At 41.1% G+C, this 22,039-nt stretch overlaps 1 protein-coding gene across 3 annotated transcripts in view; it reads left to right on the forward strand.

The window, feature by feature from the left end:
• Positions 1-300: 300 nt before the first annotated feature.
• CHRNA5 (cholinergic receptor nicotinic alpha 5 subunit) overlaps positions 301-22,039 on the forward strand; it is a 29,548-nt gene continuing 7,809 nt past the window's right edge. For 2 of the 3 annotated variants that reach the window (XM_054531689.2, XM_054531690.2), the window contains exons 1-3: positions 303-611; positions 15,567-15,718; positions 21,353-21,397. In XM_054531689.2, the coding sequence (XP_054387664.1) occupies positions 506-611; positions 15,567-15,718; positions 21,353-21,397 (303 nt within the window). In that variant the 5' untranslated portion in view covers positions 303-505. Of the gene's footprint in view, positions 612-15,566; positions 15,719-21,352; positions 21,398-22,039 lie in introns of all 3 variants that reach the window. The other variant, XM_024232900.3, reaches the window with a different exon arrangement.

The raw sequence follows: 22,039 nt of genomic DNA on the forward strand, positions 1-22,039 counted from the left end.
CGATGCCAGCCTCAAGTCTTTGCCTTCCTGGAACTCTGCTCCAGGGTCGCACCTGCCCAAAGGAAGGCCTGGAGGCGGGGGCCAGGGCGATGGGGCTGGGCCAGGCGTGGAAAAAGAGGAGCTAGAAGCAGACAGGGTTGGACCAGAGGCGGGGCAGGATGGGGAAACGGTTGGTGGGGATCGGAGGCGGGGCTATGAATAGACCAGACTGGGCCAAAAGGATCAAGGCGAGGATTGGGCGGGGCCAGAGGGAAATAGGGGCGGGGCCGGGGTGGTACTGGGCGGGGCCAGGCTCCGGGAGCTTCCACACGCGTCCCGAGCCCGCCAGAAGCTGTTAGGCTGAGGCTGCTGTCCCGGCGGGAGCTGAGGCGCGGAGCGGCTCCTCTGCTGCGTTTGCCCTCGTTTTGTCTCACGACTCACACTCCGTGCTCATCCCCCAAGAGTTCGCGTTCCCCGCGCGGCGGTCGAGAGGCGGCTGCCCGCGGTCCCGCGCGGGCCCGGGGCGATGGCGACGCGGGGGTCGGGGCCCCGCGCGCTCCGCCTGCTGCTCTTGGTCCAGCTGGTCGCGGGGCGCTGCGGTCTAGCGGGCGCTGCGGGCGGCGCGCAGAGAGGTAAGCCCGGGCTGCAGAGGGGCGGGGCGGGGGGCTGCGGGCCGGAGCGGGAGCTGGCCCGGATTCCACATTGCGGTGCCCAGGAAGCCGCCAGGCCACGGCCGCCGGAAAACCTGGTTGCGAGGGGAGGTGGGTTTTTTTCTCCTGGGGGCTTGGAGTGAGGTTTCAGATTAAATGTCCAGATTTGCTCATTTAAATGCAGAGAAAAGGCTACTTGGGTGGGTTTTCGTTGTTGTTCCACGACCTGCATCGCTGGAGACTACGAGGCTGGCTTAGCGTATACTTCCACACAACTTTTTCAGTAAAAGATGCCACTCTTGTCCAGCAGGGCTTTCCTGTCGTGGTGGCAGCCAAGCTTCCCATTTTGTTGCCTATTTACGGGATATAGAGACTCTGGGTTTCATTCTAGGGGTTGGGACTTATCTTCCACCTCCTGCCCGCCTCCTCTTCCTCCATCCCTGTCCACTACCCACCGCAGCATTTGAAAACCTTTCCTTTCGCCGGAGATGAAAAGTGTGTTGTAGCAGGCTAGGCGGCCGACTTCCCTGGCTTCGGGGCTAATCGTTTGCATCCAGAGTTCCTCACTAGCTCCTTAGAGCACAGCTTTTTTCAGCCTGATGTTTTTCAAGAGGTTTTGGACAGGAATGGAAACAACAAAAGAAATCGCGTAGTCCTACATGTTTCAAGTGCTTGGGAAAGTTTTAGAGTCAGTTCTCTCAATACCTTGAAGAAAAACACGTTTGTGGAGCAGCTATGGTGTGATCTAAACGGAGAAAAGCTAAGCATCCGTTAAGCAAGATATGATTGCAGAAGTTCACTACGTCTGTATTTCAGGTTTTATGAGTGAGTTTCTTAAATAGGGGAAATTTTGCAAGAACCTTTTCTTGCCTTTCCTTTGTTAAGGTTTTTAATCTATGGCTCCTGATTTTAGGAAGTAATAAGACTAGAATAATTCATTGTAGGATGTATTGCTTAGTGTAGACCGAAGAGAAATAAGATGGAGGGTGATTTAAACAAATTAAGAAAATCCTGGGCAGAGAGAGTTAAACAGAAAGAAAGGAATGTGATTTTGGAGCCAGGCAAACCTGTATTCAAATTATGGCTCTGGTGCATCCTGACTGGACGAACTTCTCTCAGCTGTTTTCCTCCTTTAAGAAATGGCGGGCCGGGCGCCCTGGCTCACGCCTGTAATCCCAGCACTTTGGGAGGCCGAGGCGGGCGGATCACGAGGTCAGGAGATCGAGACCATCCTGGCTAACACAGTGAAACCCCGTCCCTACTAAAAATACAAAAAAATTAGCCGAGCGTGGTGGTGGGCGCCTGTAGTCCCAACTACTCGGGAGGCTGAGGCAGGAGAATGACGTGAACCCGAGAGGCGGAGGTTACAGTGAGCCGAGATCGCGCCACTGCACTCCAGCCTGGGCAACACAGCGAGACTCCGTCTCAAAAAAAAAAAAAAAGAAAGAAAAGGGGGTAATAATCATGCTTACCTCTCAGAGTTCTTTTGAGGATTAAATAATGCGTATAAAATGCCAGGCACAGTGCCTGACACTCGAGAAAATGGTAGTTCTCTACCCCTTTTGATGAAACTGAACTTTAAAAATCTGTTTCATGTCTTTTAATATAAAACACTGTAGCCAAGCATTAAATAGTGTAAATAGCTATCTCCCTTCATGCATGGTGTTCAGTGTTATAACAAAGTGAAATCGATTAGTTCCTGCTTTCTGCCCCACTTAGTTAATATCTCTCTCATAATAACCATCTGGTTGTGTTGCACTTCTGTTTCCTCCTTGTTCCACGTAAGCTCCTTAAGAACTGTGATTCTTGTTTATCTTTGTATCGCCAACACCTACCTTAATGTAGGAGCCCAGTGAAGGTTTGCGCAAGGAAGGAATGGAACAGTATTACCTCTCTGGATATTAGTTTCCCCATCTGTATGGTGAGGGGCCATTAAAGGATCCCCCTTCCACCTCGAAAATTATAAGATTCTGTGTGCTCTTAGAAGTGATCATCTTGAAGAACAAAGTGATATTGAATGGATGATGTAATTGCACACTTGCTCTTAACTGTTAATATGCATTTGTATACAACTGTCGTTGCATGTGGGTGGCTGAAAGTACTGTCTGGAAATAGGAGACCGGCCACTCGCTGTCTGTGTTTCCTTGGATGTATTACTTGACCTTGCTGATTCTTTATTTCTCTCTCTTTAAAATGAAAGGGCGGTAGTAGATGTTTTTTAGGTCAACTTTAATTTTTTTAAGTTCAAGTATAATTATCTTTATTTTTACAATTTATTGTTCTCATATTCGTCTTAGGTTCTTAATAGTAACCTTTCTCTATGGTTTTCTGTGAGCCAGTCCCCAGGTAAAGAGAATATCTAGTCAGCCAGCAGCTATTATTTGGCTGATGAACGGTCACAGAGCTGTGGAAAGTGGCTCAGGAGACAAAGTATAATGAACTAGTACATTAAGATAATACAAGCATTTTAAACTGAGCTGTGATTGGGACAGTGATTATGGAAGTTAGATAGTCATTAACTATCTAACTAGTTATATTTCTTAATATTTCTTAGCTATGTGACGTTTTAAAGCCAATGATTATATTTCTTAGCTATGTGACTTTTTTTAATTTTTTTAAAAAATATTTAAGTTCTGGGATACATGTACAGAACGTGCAGGTTTGTTACATAGGTATACATGTGCCATGGTGGTTTGCTACACCTGTCAACCTGTCATCTAGGTTTTAAGCCCCGCATGCATTAGGTATTTGTCCTAATGCTCTCCCTCCCCTCGCCCCCAACCTCCCGACAGACCCTGGTGTGTGATGTTCCCCTCCCTGTGTCCACGGATTCTCATTGTTCAACTCCCACTTATGAAAGAGAACGTGCGGTGTTTTGTGTCTGTTCCTGTATTAGTTTGCTGAGAATGATGGTTTCCAGCTTCATCCATGTCCCTGCAAAGGACATGAACTCATTCTTTTTTATGGCTGCACACTATGTGACATTTTAAATGGTTGAAACTTAATTAGCATATGTAGTGGCTGAAAATGAAATAGGAAAATGAAATAATTCATAGAAAATGAGAGCTGTGAAAGATTTTTTTCTTCTCATCTTTAGTCATTTTCATTAACATTTTCAGAAGCTAACAGAAATACACACATAGTGACTGTCAGTTTTACTTTTGTTATATATATGTCCTTACATAAACTTTATACACAATTTAATTTGCAATTTAAAATTATTTTGATTGCCAAGAAATACTAAATATGTGAACTAGACTGAGCAACTGGAGGGTAGGATTCATTTGTCTGTGTATTTCCTGATACATTGCAGATGTACCTGCATTTATTAATGTAGCCTGTGGGTTGAACGCTGAGGTTTTCAGTCAATTGTAAGAATAGCTTTTTTTCCAACCTATAATCTACAAATTAGATCTAGCAAGTAATTTTTTATAATTAGGGATATGAAGTTTTAGTTCAGTAATTTCAGTACAGAACTTTTTTTTCTAATAGCATTATTTTTCTTAAAGCATTGGAATTAAATTATCAGATAGTTTAAGTTCACTATTTTTTTTTTTTGAGACGGAGTCTTGCACTGTTGCCCAGGTTGGAGTGCAGTGGCATGATCTCGGCTTACTGCAAGCTCTGCCTCCCGGGTTCACGCCATTCTCCTGCCTCAGCCTCCCAGGTAGCTGGGACTACAGGCACCCGCCACCATGCCTGGCTAATTTTTTGTATTTTTAGTAGAGACGGGGTTTCACCATGTTAGCCAGGATGGTCTTGATCTCCTGACCTCATGACCCGACCGCCTCGGCGTCCCAAAGTGCTGGGATTACAGGCGTGAGCCACCGTGCCCAGCCTGGAATTGTTTTTGAAAGAAGTTTAGAATTTGTTTCTTTAGACATCTGTTCCACAGAACAGCATGGGTATAGTGTTTTTTTGTTTTTGTTTTTGTTTTTGTTTTTCGAGACAGAGTCTCGCTTTGTTGTCCAGGCTGGAGTGCAGTGGCGTGATCTCATCTCACTGCAGCCTCTGCCTCTGGGTTTAAGTGATTCTCCTGCCTCAGCCTCCCAAGTAGCTGGGATTACAGGCATGTGCCACCATGCCTAGCTAATTTTTGTATTTTTAGTAGAGATGGAGTTTCTCCATTTTGGCCAGGCTGGTCTTGAACTCCTGACCTCAGGTGATCCACCTGCCTCGGCCTCCCAAAGTGTTGGGATTACAGGCGTGAGCCACTGCGCCTGGCCTGGGTATAGTTTTATAATGACAATATGATAGAAAGGATTATTTAAAATTATCCTTTTCTGTTCTGTGATGAAAAATGTTAATTTAGATGTTTTGTTCTCCTTTTGAGGAAACATGATATTGTTTGTCCTACTGTTTATTATTTTTATTGTGGCAGAATCTTGCCCTGTCACCCAGGCTGGAGTGTGGTGGCGTGATCTTGGCTCACTGCCACCTCTGGCTCCTGGGTCCAAATGATTCTTGTGCCTCAGCCTCCCAAGTAGCTGAGATTACAGGCATGCGCCACCACATGCGGCTAATTTTTTTTTTTTTTTTTTTAAGTAAAGATGGGGTTTCACCATGTTGGCCAGGCTGGTCTTGAACTCCTGGCCTCAAATGATCCTCCCACCTTGGCTTCACAAAGTGCCAGGATTACAGGTGTGAGCCACCACGCCCGGCCCCTCCTACTGTGTTTAATTCAGTGACTTCATGCTCTTCTCTTCCAAAGTGTGATTATAAAATATAGCCTTTTACCAGTAAAAATAGGAGTTAAATATGAATATTTGAATTCTGACAAAAAAGATGATATGAACTTTTAGGTTTTATTTTTATCTGGCTTTATTTTCATTTTTATTTTACAGTCAACTGTATATATGGAATTAGTCAAAACTCTTTCCTCTAGGTCAGGATTTCTCAACCTCTGAAATTTTGTACTGGGTAATTCTTTGTTGTCAGAGAGGGGGCGTCCTGTGCCTTGTAGGATGTTTAGCAGCATACTGGTCTCTAGCCATGAGATGCCAGTAGCACCCACTGAAAAATGTCTCCAGACATTGTCAAATGTGCCCTGGGGGCAAAATTGTTCTTCACATTTGCTACCCCTTGAGAACCACTTCTCTAGGTCTTGTTGACCAGGGCTTCTGAAACTTAGATGTACACAGGAATTCCCTCAGAACGCAGATGCTGATCCAGTAGGTCAGAAGCAGGGCCTGAGACTGCATTTCTAACAAGCTCCCAGGTGATGTGAATACTGTTGGTCAGTGTATCACAATTAAGTAGCAAGGTTGTAGAAAATTCCACATTCATACCAACTGGGTGAACTCTCAAGGGAAGCCGATGAAAGTAATTATGGAAATAGTGAATTTACAATGAATTGTAGCCCAAACAATGTAAGGCTAATAGAAGCTAAGAAAACAAGCATTATCCTGCTGTCCTAACAAAGCAGCTGTCTTCACTTTTCCATATTTTCTTCCAGTCCTTAGTATTCATTCATAACTGGACATCTCCAAGGGGGAAATTTGCAAGAGTCTTTTCAAGGTCATACAGGCAACCTCATGCACCATTAGGTGTTTTATTCCATAATACTGTAAATATACTAGCTTATAATACATATTTATTGCCTGTTGAGAGATTTATAGCCCCCAAATTAAGATAATGAACTCGGCATTTACTTGATCTGATGATGCTCAGCCTTTTTTTTTTTTTTTAAGTGTGCAAGTTGTCTTGTCTCCTTGAGAACTATTGACTGCACCTAAATTAATACCACCTAAGGTCATTCATTTTCTTACTGCAAGTGTTCTGAGAGTCAGGGTAAGATATTAAGTTTACTAAGGCATAGCAGTTACAGTGTAACTTTATCCTATAATTCTGTGATAAAAATCAATATAAAATGTAATGAAAATCCTGGAGTGAAAAAAATCCCTCTTTATTTTATCTGTAATACTTAAAATAATGATTGGTAAGCATTCTTGTTTGTCACATTGAAAATGTTGGATATAGTACATATTTTCCCTTGTTTATAAAATGGTTACGTTCACTGCTTTATCTTGCTGTTGCTTAAAATAGCCCTCCTAGGACTGCTGCAAAGACAATTTTTTTTTTTTTCCAAAAGAGTACAAGTCACTTTTTGCTAACTTATAAAAAGATGCAAGGAGACTTCAGGGGTAGATTAACTGCTCCAGGAATGCCTTGATTATGAATTGGGGAGGTATAATATACATCACTCTTCAAATCTTTTTAGATATGTTATCTTATTTCCTTCTTATGGCAGCCTGTGAAGAAGAAAAGGAAGATATTGGCAGCACCTAGCAAGATTTAAAATGTGCGTCCCCTTGACTCAGCAGTTTTACTTCTGAGAATCATTGCTATAGAAATCTTTGCATCAGTATGGAAAAGAGATTTGTTAATTACAGCATTTTTTCCCATTGTAGCATTATTAGAAATAACCAAAAACTGAAGACTATAAATGCCAATCAGTGGTGAAAACTTAAATAAAGTCTAATGCACTCATAATGAAGATCACTTTGCAGCTTATGAAGTAAGACTGGAGATAGTTGGACATCTACTGGTATATAGTTTATATAGTTGTGTTTTTTATTTTTTATTTTTGAGACGGAATTTTGCTCTTGTTGCCCAGGCTGGAGTTCAATGGCGTGATCTTGGCTCACTGCAACCTCTGCCTCCCCGGTTCAAGTGATTCTCCTGCCTCAGCCTCCCAAGTAGCTGGGATTACAGGCGTGCACCACCACGCCCGGCTAATTTTGTATTTTTAGTAGAGACGGAGTTTCTCCACGTTGGTCACACTGGTCTGGAACTCCCGACCTCAGGTGATCCCCCACCTCAGCCTCCCAAAGTGCTGGGATTACAGGCGTGAACCACCACACCCGGCTGGTATATAGTATTGAATGAAAAAAAGTTGCAGAACTTAGAGGAAAACATGTTTCTGTGTGTGAGTGAACATGCATGTAATTTAAAATATCTACACATCAAACTTAATGGTTACCCTTGGAAGGAAGGCGAAGGAGAAGAGGAGGGAGAATTCTTGCTCTTTATGAGCTTCTGGATTTGAATTTTGACAGTGACCACACATTACTTTTGCAATTATAGCATTATTTTGAGAAAAAATAAATCTGGGTCCTAGTTCTACTTCTGCTGCTTATTAGCTACTAGTGTTACAACAGTGGTTCGCAAGAAGGGTCAGTTTTGCTCCCCCTCACCAACATTTGGCAATGTCTGGAGACACGATTGGTTGTCATGTGGGGCGGTGGTTTGTCTAGTGGGTAGAAGCCAGGGATGCTGCTAAACATACCGGGCACAAGACAGCCCTCCACAACAAAGAACTGTCCAGCCCAAAATGTCAGTAGTGCCAAGTTGAGAAATCCTGTGTTAGACTCCAGAGGTGCAATGGTGTTGGAATATGCAGATGATGCACTGTGCAGTGGCAGGGGCGCCATTCTCACTGTGGGGTGTACTTTGCATAGCCATAGAATTATAAGTATGATATAATAAGGTAAATAAATGTGCAAGTTTGTACCCCAGGAAGACAGGCACCAGGTCTTTGTTTTCTGCTCTCCCTCTGGCACCTGGCACAGAGGTTGGCACAGTAAGCAGCTAGTTGACATTTGTTGAATTAATGAATGAATTGAACGAGATATCACATTAGGCTCTAGTGTGGCCAAGTTGTAGGAGATGCTAAAGATTTAAGAATAATTTGTGGCAGAAACTTAAAATTGTAGTTAATGTATGTTTTTATCTGCAGGTTGGCAAAAGACTGCTAATATCTACATTTAGCTGCTGAACATGTTGGTTGACTTTTTTCCAAATCATTACCTTTTGATAAGAAAATCATGATTCTTCATGGAAAAATGCCAGAGCAAAGCACTATCAAAATGCTCCTAGAATTTTTTTTTTTTTTTTTTTTTGAGACGGAGTTTCACTCTGTCACCCAGGCTTTAGTGCAGTGGTACAATCTTGGCTCACTGCAACCTCCACCTCCCAAGTTCAAGTGATTCTTCTGCCTCAGCCTCCTGAGTAGCTGGGACTACAGATGTGTGCCACCACGCCTGGCTAATTTTTTTTTTTTGTATTTTTAGTAGAGACAGGGTTTCACTATGTTGGCCAGGATGGTCTCAAACTCCTAACCTCGTGATCCGCCCACCTCAGCCTCCCAAAATGCTGGGATTACAGGTGTGAGCCACCGCGCCCGGCCTAGAATTGGTTTTTTAAATCCTCAGGGGGAGGCCAAGGTGGGCAGAATACCTGAGGTCGGGAGTTCAAAACCAGCCTGACCAACATGGAGAAACCCGTCTCTATTAAAAATACAAAATTAGCCTGGCGTGGTGGCACATGCCTGTAGTCCCAGCTACTCAGGAGGCTGAGGCAGGAGAATTGCTTGAACCCGGGAGGTGGAGGTTGCGGTGAGCCGAGATCGTACCAACGCCCTCCAGCCTGGCCAACAGGAGCTAAATGCTGTCTCAAAAAAAAAAAAAAAAAAAAAAAATCCTCTGGTATCTTTTTGGCTACATACTATATTTAGTGAAGAAGATTTTTAAAAAAAATCTTAAACTACCTAGACTCTACCCAACATAGTAAGATAATGTACTTTATTTCATTTGATTCAGACGAGAGTGAAGCAGCTAAGCAGAGGTTCTCCTTTTTATTAATGTTTTTTAATGGAAAAATAAAAATGTTCACAAGAATGGTCCAAAGTAATGAATCAAAAAGTTGTTGCCATACCCATTTAACAATTATTGACATATTGCTAACAGATATCCTTATTTTATATAGGCTAGAAAATTGTGGGCCAGACACGGTGGCTCACACCTGTAATCCCAGCACTTTGGGAGGCCGAGGCAGGTGGATTTCTTTAGCTCAGGAGTTCAAGACCGGCCTGAGCAACATGGCGAAACCCTGTCTCTACAAAAAAATACAAAAAAATTAGCTAGGCATGGTGGCGAGTGCCTGTCGTCCCAGCTACTCGAGAGGTTGAGGCAGGAGGATTGCTTGAGCACAGGAGATCGAGGCTGCAGTGAGCCAAGATCGTGCCACTGTACTCCAGCTTGGGTGAGCAAGTAAGACCCTGTCAAAAAAAAAAAAAAAAAAAAGGAAAAGAAAAAAATTGTGGCTTATGGATGGAGGTTAACAGCTAATTAGTGGTGCCAAGTGTTCAAATTAAGGTTTTCAGCTTTGCAGTTCTGTGTCCTTTCCTTTCACCATACTAAAACTAAGGAGTGAGGTTACATTTCTTTGAAAAGAAATGTGGTTTCACCAAATGATTTGACTGTGATTTTTTTAAATGTCATTCTCCCAGTTCCTCAAACTTTAGGCGATGAATGATAGTAAGAGTTAAAATTGAATTTGTAAAACCAAAATGTAAATATATAAAAGTGTTAGTGATATTACTGTATATACATTTATACCTTCGTTAGGTATTCAACTTAGTTTTTCTCTTAACAGCTGTACTTTTAACTACTTTAGAAGAATTATCCCATTAAATTTTTTTTTGTTCTTATTTTTAGCGTGCTTCACTGCTTGGTTTCCTTTGTTTTTCTGAGATATGTGGTTTATATGCTATTAGCAGGTTGTATTATAATTACTATTATTTGGTTTCAAGAATAGAGACTTGAGGAAAGCTTTATAGTGACCCATCATTGCACTGTGTTAAGAGTGCCCGATGCCACAAGCATATTCTTCCTTTGTATTTTTGTAAAGTTCCATTGCCTAGGACTGTCTGGAGACAATCTTTGTTGGTCTATCAGTTACCATTACTTTAGCAATCATTTATGGAAGAATAAGAACGACCCTGTGCTGGCACTTATATCTACACTGTTAGCTAATCCTTACAATAACCTCATAAGGGAGGTACTTTTTTTATACCTATGTCACAGATGAAGAAAAATCATATGCAAAGTTGAGTAACTTATCTGTCTTTTTGGTTATAGCCAATCCTATTAGGTGTGAAGTGCTATTTCACTGTGGTATTGATTTGTGTTTTCCGGATGGCTAAAGGTGTTGAGCATCTTTTCGTATGCTTACTGGCCTTTCTTTGGAGAAATGTCTAAGTTAATTTAGATCTCTTGCCCATTTAAAAATTGGATTATTGAATCTTTTTATTATTGATTTATAATAGTTCTTTATATATTTTAGATACAAGTCCCCTATCAGATATATGATTTGCAAATATTTTCTCTGGGTTGTATATCCTTTTGATGTAAGGGATCTTTTGAAGTCAAGCTTTTTGTTTTGTTTGTTTGTTTTTTGTTGTTATTGTTGTTTTTGAGTTAGAGTCTCTCTCTGTCTCCCTGGCTAGAGTGCAGTGACACAATCTTGGCTCACTGTAACCTCTGCCTTCCAGGTTCAATAGATCCTCCTACCTCAGCCTCCCTAGTAGCTGGGACCACAGGCGCGTGCTACACGCCCAGCTCATTATTGTGTTTTTAGTAGAGACAGGGTTTCTCCATGTTGGCCAGGCTGGTCTCAAACTCCTGGCCTCAAGTGATCCATTCGCCTTGGCCTCCCAAAGTGCTGGGATTACAGGCGTCAGCCACTGCGCCTGGCCCAAGTCAACTATTTTTAAGACAAGGAAGGGAAGGAAAATTAAAATGTAATAATGTAATAAGTAAGGCCGGGTGTGGTGGATCTTGTAGCACTTTGGGAGATTAAGGCAGGAGGATTGCTTGAGCCCAAGAGTTCAAGACCAGCCTGAGCTATAAAAAGAGACCCTGTCTCTACAAAAAATAAATAAATTAGCTGGGTGTGGTGGAACGCACCTGTAGTTCCAGCTCTGTGGGAGCTTGAGATAGGAGGGAGGCTGAGGTGGGAGGATTGCTTGAGTCCAGGAGTTCCAGGCTGCAGTGAGCCGTGATGGTGCCACTGCACTCTAGTCTGGGTGACAGGGTGAGACCCAGTCTCAAAAAAAAAAAAAAAATATATATATATATATATATAAAAGAGCAATTACTGTCATCAGCCTATACGTAGTGCTATAGAGATGCCAAAAAAGTGTTCATTTTGAATAGGATGAGCAAATATTAACTATTTAAAACAACTTCTGAAAATAATTTTTTCCATTTAATTCAGTTTATTTAGAATTTAGCTTACATGTAGTGTCAGTCTTTCCTACTGGATTGTAAATGTCGATGTTGTCTGTTTTGTTTACCAGTATGTTCCCAGTGCCTGTCTGATAAATGTCTGTTAAATGAATGAATAAGTAAACATCAATGTGGGCTAGAGCTATTGGGGGTGTGGCATTCATTAAGTTAATCTAGAAAGTTGTCACAAGATGGAAGATGTTAGGGTGATAAGAGCATGAAGCCAAGGGTGCCCCTCAGAGCTCTGCGGTTAATGAGCTCTGTAGCAGCAACCTTTCTGGTCATATGTATATCCTGATTTGTAAAATGAAGGGATGCATTGGATTGTCTCCTTTTTAACATGCTGAGGTTTGTGAACAGTGTAAACTTAAAACATTTAGAGCCAGCTAAAAAAGCATGACTGCTAAGAAGAATTTAAGTGCACTATCAAGGTTTTATGCTAAGATACCTTTGACATTTGCACTGGACACTGCTATAAAGTGTCCTAAGAAAATGGTATTTCTAGTATGGGATGTATTACAAAGATATTCACAAAGCAGTGTCTTGAAGATTCTCATTAGGTAGAATGTTGGGATTAGTATTTTATTTATACCCTATCTACTTTCTTTCAAAGAAGATTTGAGATAGCGATTCAAGCTAGTTTTTTCCCCACTCAGGCAAACGTTTCTTTAGATGCTATTGAAAGACATTTTAGGCTGGGTGTGGTGACTCACACCTGTAATCTCGGCACTTTGGGAGGCAGAGGCTAGCAGATCGCTTGAGCTCAGGAGTTCGAGACCAGTCTGGGCAACATGGTGAAACCCCATCTCTACCCAAAATACAAAAAATTAGCCAGGTGTGGTGCACGCCTGTGGTCCCAGTTACTCAGGAGGCTGAGGTGGGAGGATTGCTTGAGCCTAGGAGGTTGAGGCTGCAGTGAGCCAAGATTGCACCATTGCACTCCAGCCTGAGTGACAGAGATCCTGTCTCAAAAAAAAAAAAAAAAAAAAAAGACATTTTATTTATTAATACTTTTATCTTTTAACCCTTAAATTTTTGGTATTTCAGGGACTATAATTAGGAGGATTAGAAGAGGAGAAATGGTTCAATAATGCTATTTTAACTTGAAGCTCTAAAATTAATGGCTTTTAAACATTAAGAATGACTCTAGTGTATAATTTTCTAAATTAATCTAAATATCTTCAATGCTGTGCATTTCAGCATAAGGAGACTTTTACAGGCGTCACCACACAAACTCCATAGTATTTGTAGATTGAACTAAGTATCTTAAACTAGTTACTGCCTGGCGCAGTGGCTCACACCTGTAATCCCAGCACTTTGGGAGGCTGAGGCGGGAGGATCACCTAAGGTCAGAAGTTCAAGACCAGCCTGACCAGTAGGGTGAAACCCAGTCTCTACTAAAAATACAAAAATTAGCCAGGCGTGGTGGCATGTGCCTGTGGTCCCTGCTGTTTGGGAGGCTGAGACAGAGAATCACTTGAACCTGGGAGGTGGAGGTTGCAGTGAGCCGAGATCACACCACTGCACTCCAGCCTGGGTGACAGAGCGAGACTCCATCTCAAGATAAATAAATAAAAAATAAAATAAATAATTTTTAAAAATTAAACTAGTTATTCAGGGAAGCAGGACACAAACTCTTGAGGAGTAGGTTATTTATGAAAAAGAGAACCAGGAAATAGGTTTCTTCCAGCTAGAGTACCCAGATATTCTTTCATATCTCTGTATGGAAAACATGGTCTATCATCATAAAGAGAAGATTTTGTGAAAGTGCTAATTTCTCTCCAACCATTTCTTTTAGGTTGGAGAAGAACAATCACTTGCTACTGTAATCCTTATGTGTATATTTGCTGATTAGTAAGCCAGTGAGATTTTTGTTTCAAGTAAAAGTGTTTTTTCATAATATCATTAGTCTTAAGTAAAAGTCATGCTTGAATTTTATACATTTCACATTTCCTTAAGTGATCCCAGGCCAGACAACACTGAAAACTCATTTCTTCAGAGACGCTTATTTGAGCTCTGTAGGAGCATAAGCGTAACTGTGATCCCTAAATCTAACCAGTCTTTGGCCATAGTATCCAAAACATTTTATATTTTGACTTTTTTTTTTTTTTTTTTAACAACTTAGGTCCTAAAATAGATTTTTTTGAAGAAAAAAGATTTTAGTATATTTAATGGCACATGTTTCCTGATTTTTGAGCGGGAATTCCTCATCTTCATTTTACATTGGCCCCTGTGAATTATTTAGCCAACCATGTTCACATTCACACATATACATACATACATGCATACATACATTTATTTATTTATTTGTTTGTTTGTTTGTTTTTTGAGACAGAGTCTCGCTCTGTTGGCCACACTGGAGTGTAGTGGCACAATCTCGGCTCACTGCAACCTCTGTCTCCCAGGCTCAAGCAATTCTCCTGCCTCAGCCTCCCAAGTAGCTGGGATTACAGGCGTGTGCCACCATACCTGACTAATTTTTGTATTTTTCGTAGAGACAGGGTTTCACCATGTTGGCCAGGTTTGTCTCGAACTCCTTACCTCAGGTAATCTGTCTGCCTCAGCTTCCCGAAGTGCTGGGATTACAGACGTGAGCCACCGCCTATTTATTTTTTTACTGATCTTGAAATAAACCTTTCTTGATTCTTTATCCTCAGTATCCCTATATCAGCATAACTTTTGGAAAGAAATCATTCCTGTCTTTGCACTCTGTCTTAAACATACTCCAGTTCATCTCTCTTCTCTTTCCGTAGATGGCTCTTGTTAGATTCACCGTTGACCTCACTGTTGCTAATCCAACACTCAGTTCTCAGCTGCCTCTCCATGTCTCATGAGTAGCATCAGTAGATTGGGAGGCACAACCCTTCTTGCTACATTTTCTTCTTTTAGCTTCCAGGACAGCATGCTATCTGCTATCCTTGAGTTCTTCCTTCCTTATTCCCTAAAAAGCAGTTTTATACAAATGTATAGTTTTATACAAATATAGTAGCAAAGTATGTCAAAGCTAAATCAATCATTCAATATTTATATATTTTCATATTAAGACTATGACAGGCCAGGCACAGTGGCTCACAGCTGTGATCCCAGCACTATGGGAGGCTGAGGCGGGCAGATCACTGAAAGTCAGGAGTTCAAGACCAGTCTGGCCAACATGGTGGAACCCCATCTCTACTAAAAATACAAAAATTAGCCAGGCGTGGTGGTGGATACCTGTAGTCTCAGCTACTCGGGAGGCTGAGGTGGGAGAATTGCTTGAATCCCAGTGGCAGAGGTTGCAATGAGCCGAGATTGTACCACTGCACTCCAGCCTGGGAGACCAGGCAGGACTCTGTCTCAAAAAATAAAAAATAAAAAAAAAAATTTATGCAAATTAAAGCAATTTTAACATTTATAATTGATAAATGAGCTTTGCTTTAGTATAGCTGTTTTCTAGGTTTGGAATTTCAGGATAACTCCTGCCACCCTGGCAATTTAAAAGCTTTTATTATTTAGATTTGAAATTATTCTGTATTGAGTACTGAGTGTTTCTTAAGGAGCTCAGCATATTCCGTAGTCAGTCTGATTTAACTAAGACATATCTGAACCAGAGTGTCCCTCATTCGATCAGAAATACTTATATTAATATTTCATTTTAAAAGCTGCAGTAATAATAGCCTAAATTGTAGTTTGGTTCATTAATAATGCTGAACTTTTTTTTTCCTTTTTTTTTTTTGAGACAGTGTCTCTCTCCATGGCCCAGGTTGGAGTGCAGTGGCCCGATCTTGGCTCACTGCAACCTTTGCCTCCTGGGTTTGAACTTTTGTTTGAAAGTATAGGTATCTGGTGGGAGAGAAGCCAGTACATTAACTTTTAAAAATTTGTTGCACAGGATTATCTGAACCTTCTTCTATTGCAAAACATGAAGATAGTTTGCTTAAGGATTTATTTCAAGACTACGAAAGATGGGTTCGTCCTGTGGAACACCTGAATGACAAAATAAAAATAAAATTTGGACTTGCAATATCTCAATTGGTGGATGTGGTAGGTGTGCATATCCTTCTATACTCAATTTCTCACAGATTTAGTGAGAGCCTGGTGTATGCCCAGGCACTGTGCTAGGCACCAAGGATTACAAAGGTGATTGAAGCAGTCCTTTGCCTGAAGGAACTCACCAGGGAAAAGTAGTGATTGTGTCACATGCATGGTAACACACTGTGTTTATGTATTTTATAGTTTAGAGACTGTTTATCTCAATTTGGTAATTGTAAGTCTATCTTTAACAAATTCAAAGATCTAAAACATTGTATATTCCTTAAATGTGTTAAAAATAGTTTCAAAAAGTTAGCTTGAAAGTAGGGAAAAGAAAATAAATTTTTAATTTTAAGAGAAAAAGTCCAAAAATAGAGTGATAGATTCTTAGGACCTAAAAGTATCACAAGAGATCATTATCTTGGGCTCACACTTAAAACATTTCTCAGAAATTTTTCTGTGTGACGTTCATTAGTAGAATAAGTTCCCTTGATAAATTGTACTTATTGTCAAGAGAGCCTATCTATTTAAACTAAAACATTCATGCTAATTTTTAAACTAGTTTCTTCTTGTTCTGAACATGTAAATCAATAATTATTTCCCTGTTGTGTTCCCAGAATAACCAAGTATATGTATATTTATATATATGTATGTTTTAAAATAACATTTATAGATGTGCTTTATGTTCTGATTACAGAAGCAATGCGTGATTTTTGTAGAGAATTTGGAAAGTGCAAAAAATACAAATGAGAAAATAAAAAGTGACTGTAATTCTACTACCCGGAGATGACTAATGTTAATAATTAGTTGTGTTTCTTGCCAGTCTGTCTTTGTGTATATGTTACAAAATTGGAATAATATTTTAGAAATAATTTTGATTACTGCTTTTTCTCTACTATGACATGATGAACATTTTCCTATGTCATTACATACTCTTCAAATATAATTTTTAATGGTTACATATTTCATCTATAATTAAGCATTCTCCCATTTTGAACAGAAGCTTGTTTCCAATTTTTCTTATTATAATTAACAATGATGAATATATTTGTACACAAATGCCTGAACGTCTCCTTTCCTTAAGAAAGGCAGTTAGTGAACCAAAGGATATACCTTTTTTAAAGTCTATTGCTATGTCATCTAATTGCTTTCAGAAAGGTTAATGAATATATATGGACTGTGTGTGCTCAGCCCTTGGCTAGTCAATATGGGGAGATTTTAAATGAAAATAGGAAAGTGGAAAAGTAAGGTGGTAGCCAGGCGCGGTGGTTCATGCCTGTAATCCCAGCACTTTGGGAGGCCAAGGCGGGTGGATCACTTGAGGTCAGGAGTTCCAGACCAGCCTGGCCAATATAGCAAAACCCCATTTCTACCAAAAATACAAAAATTAGCTGGGTGGTGGTCCATGCCTGTAATCCCAGCTACTCAGGAGGCTGAGACATGAGAATCGTTTGAACCCTGGGAGGCAGAGGTTGCAGTGAGTTGAGATTGCACCACTGCACTCCAGCCTGGGCAACAGAGCAAGACTCTGTCTCAAAAAAAAAAAAAAAAAAAAAAAAAAAAGGTGGGTGGGGATTGCTGTCAAAGATCTTTCTGGTTGAGGTCATTGGCACACAAATGGTGTAGAAAACTGTAGCACTAAATCATGATGCCACAAAGAGCTGGGAATTCAGATCTTAATGAATGATCTTATCAAAGAAGGTAGGATAGATGAGGTGGCACCTGAGCTGGCTTTGTAGGAAGTGTAGGGTTTCACATGGCAGAGAGGAAAAGTATTTAAGTACAAAGGAACAATATAATCGTAGGTATATAAGTGATAACTGAGCCTTCCTGTACAGCTGTTTAGATCAAAAGATGAATGTTGGGAGCCCTGGCATACAGGAGTGGTCTGACTGGATGGTGGAGAAGGTGAGGAGGATCCCTGCATGCCACTTTGTCTTTGCTCCTGCCATGTTTACTTCTTGGGAGAACTTTCCTACTGGCACTAGCCATTTATTATTCAAGGCCAAATTCATTTGTCAGACCCTTTGTGAAATCTTTCCAGAATCCATGACAGCCTCTCCTGTGTTCAAACTTTTTTTGTTTTTTTGCACTTTAATATGGTGCCCATTACACTCACTGGTACTCATGTGCTCTGGCATTTCATCTTCAAAGCTGGGTGAACTTATTCCTTGTATCTGTCCCAGAACCTAGCACCGTATCTGGTACATAGTAAATGCTGAATGAGTGAGAGACCTGATAGGCAACAGACATGATCAAAGCAGTACTTTCAGAAGATCAGTAAAACAGTAATGTACATGGTTTTGAGGAGTGAAAGAGAGGCTAGAAGATGAGAGGCAAGTTAGAAGACCACACAGAAGAAGGAACAGGACTTGACCACTGAATATGGAGGGAGGCATCACATTTTGAAGCCTAGGTGATTACAGTGGAAGAGTAACACATTTGAAAAATACTGTCGGCTGGGCGTGGTGGCTCATGCCTGTAATCCCAGCACTTTGGGAGGCCTAGGCCGGCGGATCACAAGGTCAGGAGATCGAGACCATCCTGGCTAACATGGTGAAACCCCGTCTCTACTAAAAAATACAAAAAAATTAGCTGGGCGTGGTGGCGGGCACCTGTAGTCCCAGCTACTCAGGAGGCTGAGGCAGGAGAATGGTGTGAACCTGGGAGGCGGAGCTTGCAGTGAGGAGATCACACCACTGCACTCCAACGTGGGTGACAGAGTGAGACTCCGTCTCAAAAAAAAAAAATGCTCTTCATTGTTATGGGAGTAGGGAAGAGAAGATGATGCGTTTGATTGTGATTTGAGGTGTTAATTCCAAAGAAAATGTTCACTAGCCTTTGGGAAGTCACGACTGGCTCTGAGATGACAGATGAGAACAAGGATGTCCATCTGGAATTGCTGGCCTGGAGGTGACTGTTGAAAACTTTGATGAGTTTTTTTGTTTTTGTTTTTGCCCTTGCCTCTCACCTCCCACTTTGATGAGTTTTTAAAATTAGTGGGAAGAGCAGGAACCTGATCCTTGAGGAAAATTTGTAGAAAGTGGTAGAAGGAAGGGCTAGCCAAGCAGAGAAGTGGTGGAAAGGTTGCTTCTTGAGAGAAGAGCCCAGAAAATGAAATGTCAGTGACTACGAAAGCAGAAGAGGACTGGAGTCAGGGGAAATGAAGGGTGAGGGCTCTGGAGATGGAGAATGGAAAATTCACTGAATTGTGTCTGAGATGTTTTAGGTTCCTTTTATCGCTAAGCTCCCCGGAATCATATTTGGTGGTTTCCTGCCTTATTTCCCACATATTCTGTCTTTTTTTTTTTTAAATCTCATTTTTGTCTTGTTTTGATTTTAAAGATAAAATCTTTTTATAAATACGATTACCCCTGAAACTCTTCTGCTATACTTACACGTGTAGTTAACATTTTTCCATTTGTTAGTGGTTTCCTCCTGGGGATCATCCTACATTTGTCTGTCCTCAGTTTCATTTTTGTTGCATCCTCCATTGTGCTGAGCACATTATAGATGCTTGGGAGGTATTTGAGGTCACATTAAATTAGGTGGTATCCCTTATGGTAATGGCTAACCACCACATCTTTGGGGCCATTTGTGAACTTACGGATTATTCTTTTATCTGTCTTATTGTTGAAAGTGCTAAGTATTGACTGGGAGCCCAATTTATGTGTGTGTGCACATTTTTCTAGGGAAAGGGCCCATAAGTTTCATTAGATTCTCAAAGATGACCTATTGCTATATACCATCATGAGTAATATGTTTACCAGAACTTTCCTAATTATAAATGCCTCTGTTTAGAACTTTTGCCTAAAAGGCATATTCAGATACAGGGATCAGCAGTTATTCTGGATGGTGTGTGACTGGGGTGGATAGCAGAGTTGGTGGGTTTAGATTTAGGAAATTTGAGTTCTAAAATCAGTGCTGTGACTTCAAGCAAGTCACCTCTCTGGGTCAGTTTCTGTCGCCTAGGCTGGAGTGCAGTGACATGATCTCGGCTCACTGCAACATCTGCCTTCCAGATTCAAGCGATTCTCCCACCTCAGCCTCCTAAGTAGCTGGAACTACAGGTGTGCCACCATGCCCAGCTACTTTTTGTATTTTTAGTAGAGACCGGGTTTCATCATATTGGCCAGTCTGGTCTCGAACTCCTGACCTCGTGATCCGCCTGTCTCGGCCTCCCAAAGTGCTGGGATTACAGGTGTGAGCCACCTTGCCCAGCCAGCTCTAGTGTTTTAATCAAGGAAAATTGCTCTTTGAACTGCAGTGTGAGAGAGATGGCCGTGCTGCATTTCCCAGTACTCATTCTCCCCATGCAGGGATCTCATGGAGCTGCCTGCATCCTCAGGGGTATGCTTCCTTCTGGTCTCTTCCTTTGTCCTGGGTCACTTACCTCTTGTTGGGATGGGATAAGGAATGGGTCACCTCCAGTTACCTGAGGTATTAATATTTATTTATACCCCTGTCCTATCTCCCCAACTGCCTCATACTTCTGTGAGTCTGTGCATAGCATTGTGTCCTACACATAATATATTTGTGGCTGGTGATTATGGACCTTTTGTTGATTCTCCTGGCTCCATGATATTTCAATAAAATTTAATGGAAGAAGTATTACTTTAATTACACCTTGAATATTTGGTAAAGGACCGGCATAGCAAAGACATGATAGCAGAGGGGTGTAAGTGAGAAGTACCAAGGACCTCCAGTTCTCTACAAAAGTAGGCGCGAAAAGCTTTATGAAATTGGCATTCAAGGCTGCCAATATTTTTTCTTTTTCTTTTTCTTTTCTTTTTTTTTTTTTTTGAGATGGAATCTCGCTGTGTTGCCCAGGCTGTAGTGCAGCAGCATGATCTTGACTCACTGCAACCTCTGCCTCCTGGGTTCAAGCAATTCTTGTGCCTCAGCCTCCTGAATAGCTGGGATTACATGCATGTGCCACCATGCCTGGCTAATTTTTTGTATTTTTTTTTTTTTAAGTGGAGATGGGGTTTCACCATGTTGGCCAGGCTGGTCTCAAACTCCTGCCCTCAAGTGATCTGCCCACCTTGGCCTCCCAAAGTTTTGGGATTATAGGCATAAGCCACTGTGCTCAGCCCTCAATATTGTTTCTGTCTAGCAGACCTACAGGGAGATTCAGATTCTTCCCTCGGCAGAGGCAAATGACTGTAAGGGATGTCCCTCAGGGATGTACAGAAATACTGTATCTCACTGATTCTAAGAAGCACACTTTTTCGCATTTTAACACCTCTGAAATCATGATGTGTCTTATAATTCATGGCAGTTTGTAATTCATTGACAGCCTTTTTTTCTCCTCTTAGTGCTAAGCACATAAAATAACACTGTGCTTATATCTTAGACTGCATCTTAAATATGAGGAAATATAGTAGTTGAGATGATTAATGTTAAATGCAAAAATGCCAAAGGTATCTTTTAGTGTAGTTTATCTGAAATAGAGAGTATGTTGAAAGGAGTAATGTGAAATTAGGCTGGAAGAAAGATCCTAGCTTTCTAGAGAACCGGATTGATGAATGAAATGTGGGTACTATGTGAAGAAGAGTGTTTATATAACAATGTGAAATTTATTATTTAAAGAATTATTGTTTCTGTAATTGAAATCAATCTTATTTAAATTTTTATTTTTTAAAGGATGAGAAGAATCAGTTAATGACAACAAACGTCTGGTTGAAACAGGTATGTGTAAAATTCAAATGGGCACCCAATTAGTGACTGGGACACCTATTTTTATTGTATGTATTGTAGCAGAAATACAAGAGTATGTATATTTGTGAATATGAATGAATACGTGACTATATGGCCTTGGTGGATTGGCAGGACACAGAAAGATGAGGGTAGATGGAGTTCTTGTATTTATTCAGCTAGTATTTTTGGAGTGCCTATTATGTGCCAGACACCGTTATGGGGAAACAGCAGTGAACAAAACAGACAAAAAACCCTATAGTATTAGTCTGTTCTCACACTGCTATAAGGACATACCCAAGGCTGGGTAATTTATAAAGGGAAGAGGTTTAATGGATTCATAGTTCAGCATGGCTGGGGAGGCTTCACAATGATGGTGGAAAGTGAAGGAGGAGCAAAGGCATGTCTTACATGGCAGCAGGCAAGAGAGCATGTGCAGGGGAACTTCCCTTTATAAAACCATCAATTCAAGATGAGATTTGGGTGGGGACACAGCCAAACCACATCACCTGCCCTCATGGAACTTCATTCTAGTGGGGGAAAAATAAACAAGTAAGTTGTATAGTACCTTAGAAGCTGATAAGCTTGGGGAAAAACACACTGGAAAAGAAGATAGGGAGTATTGGGGTGGGGGGT

Source organism: Pongo abelii, chromosome 16 (assembly GCF_028885655.2).
Source record: "Pongo abelii isolate AG06213 chromosome 16, NHGRI_mPonAbe1-v2.0_pri, whole genome shotgun sequence".
Classification (NCBI taxonomy): Eukaryota; Metazoa; Chordata; class Mammalia; order Primates; family Hominidae; genus Pongo; species Pongo abelii.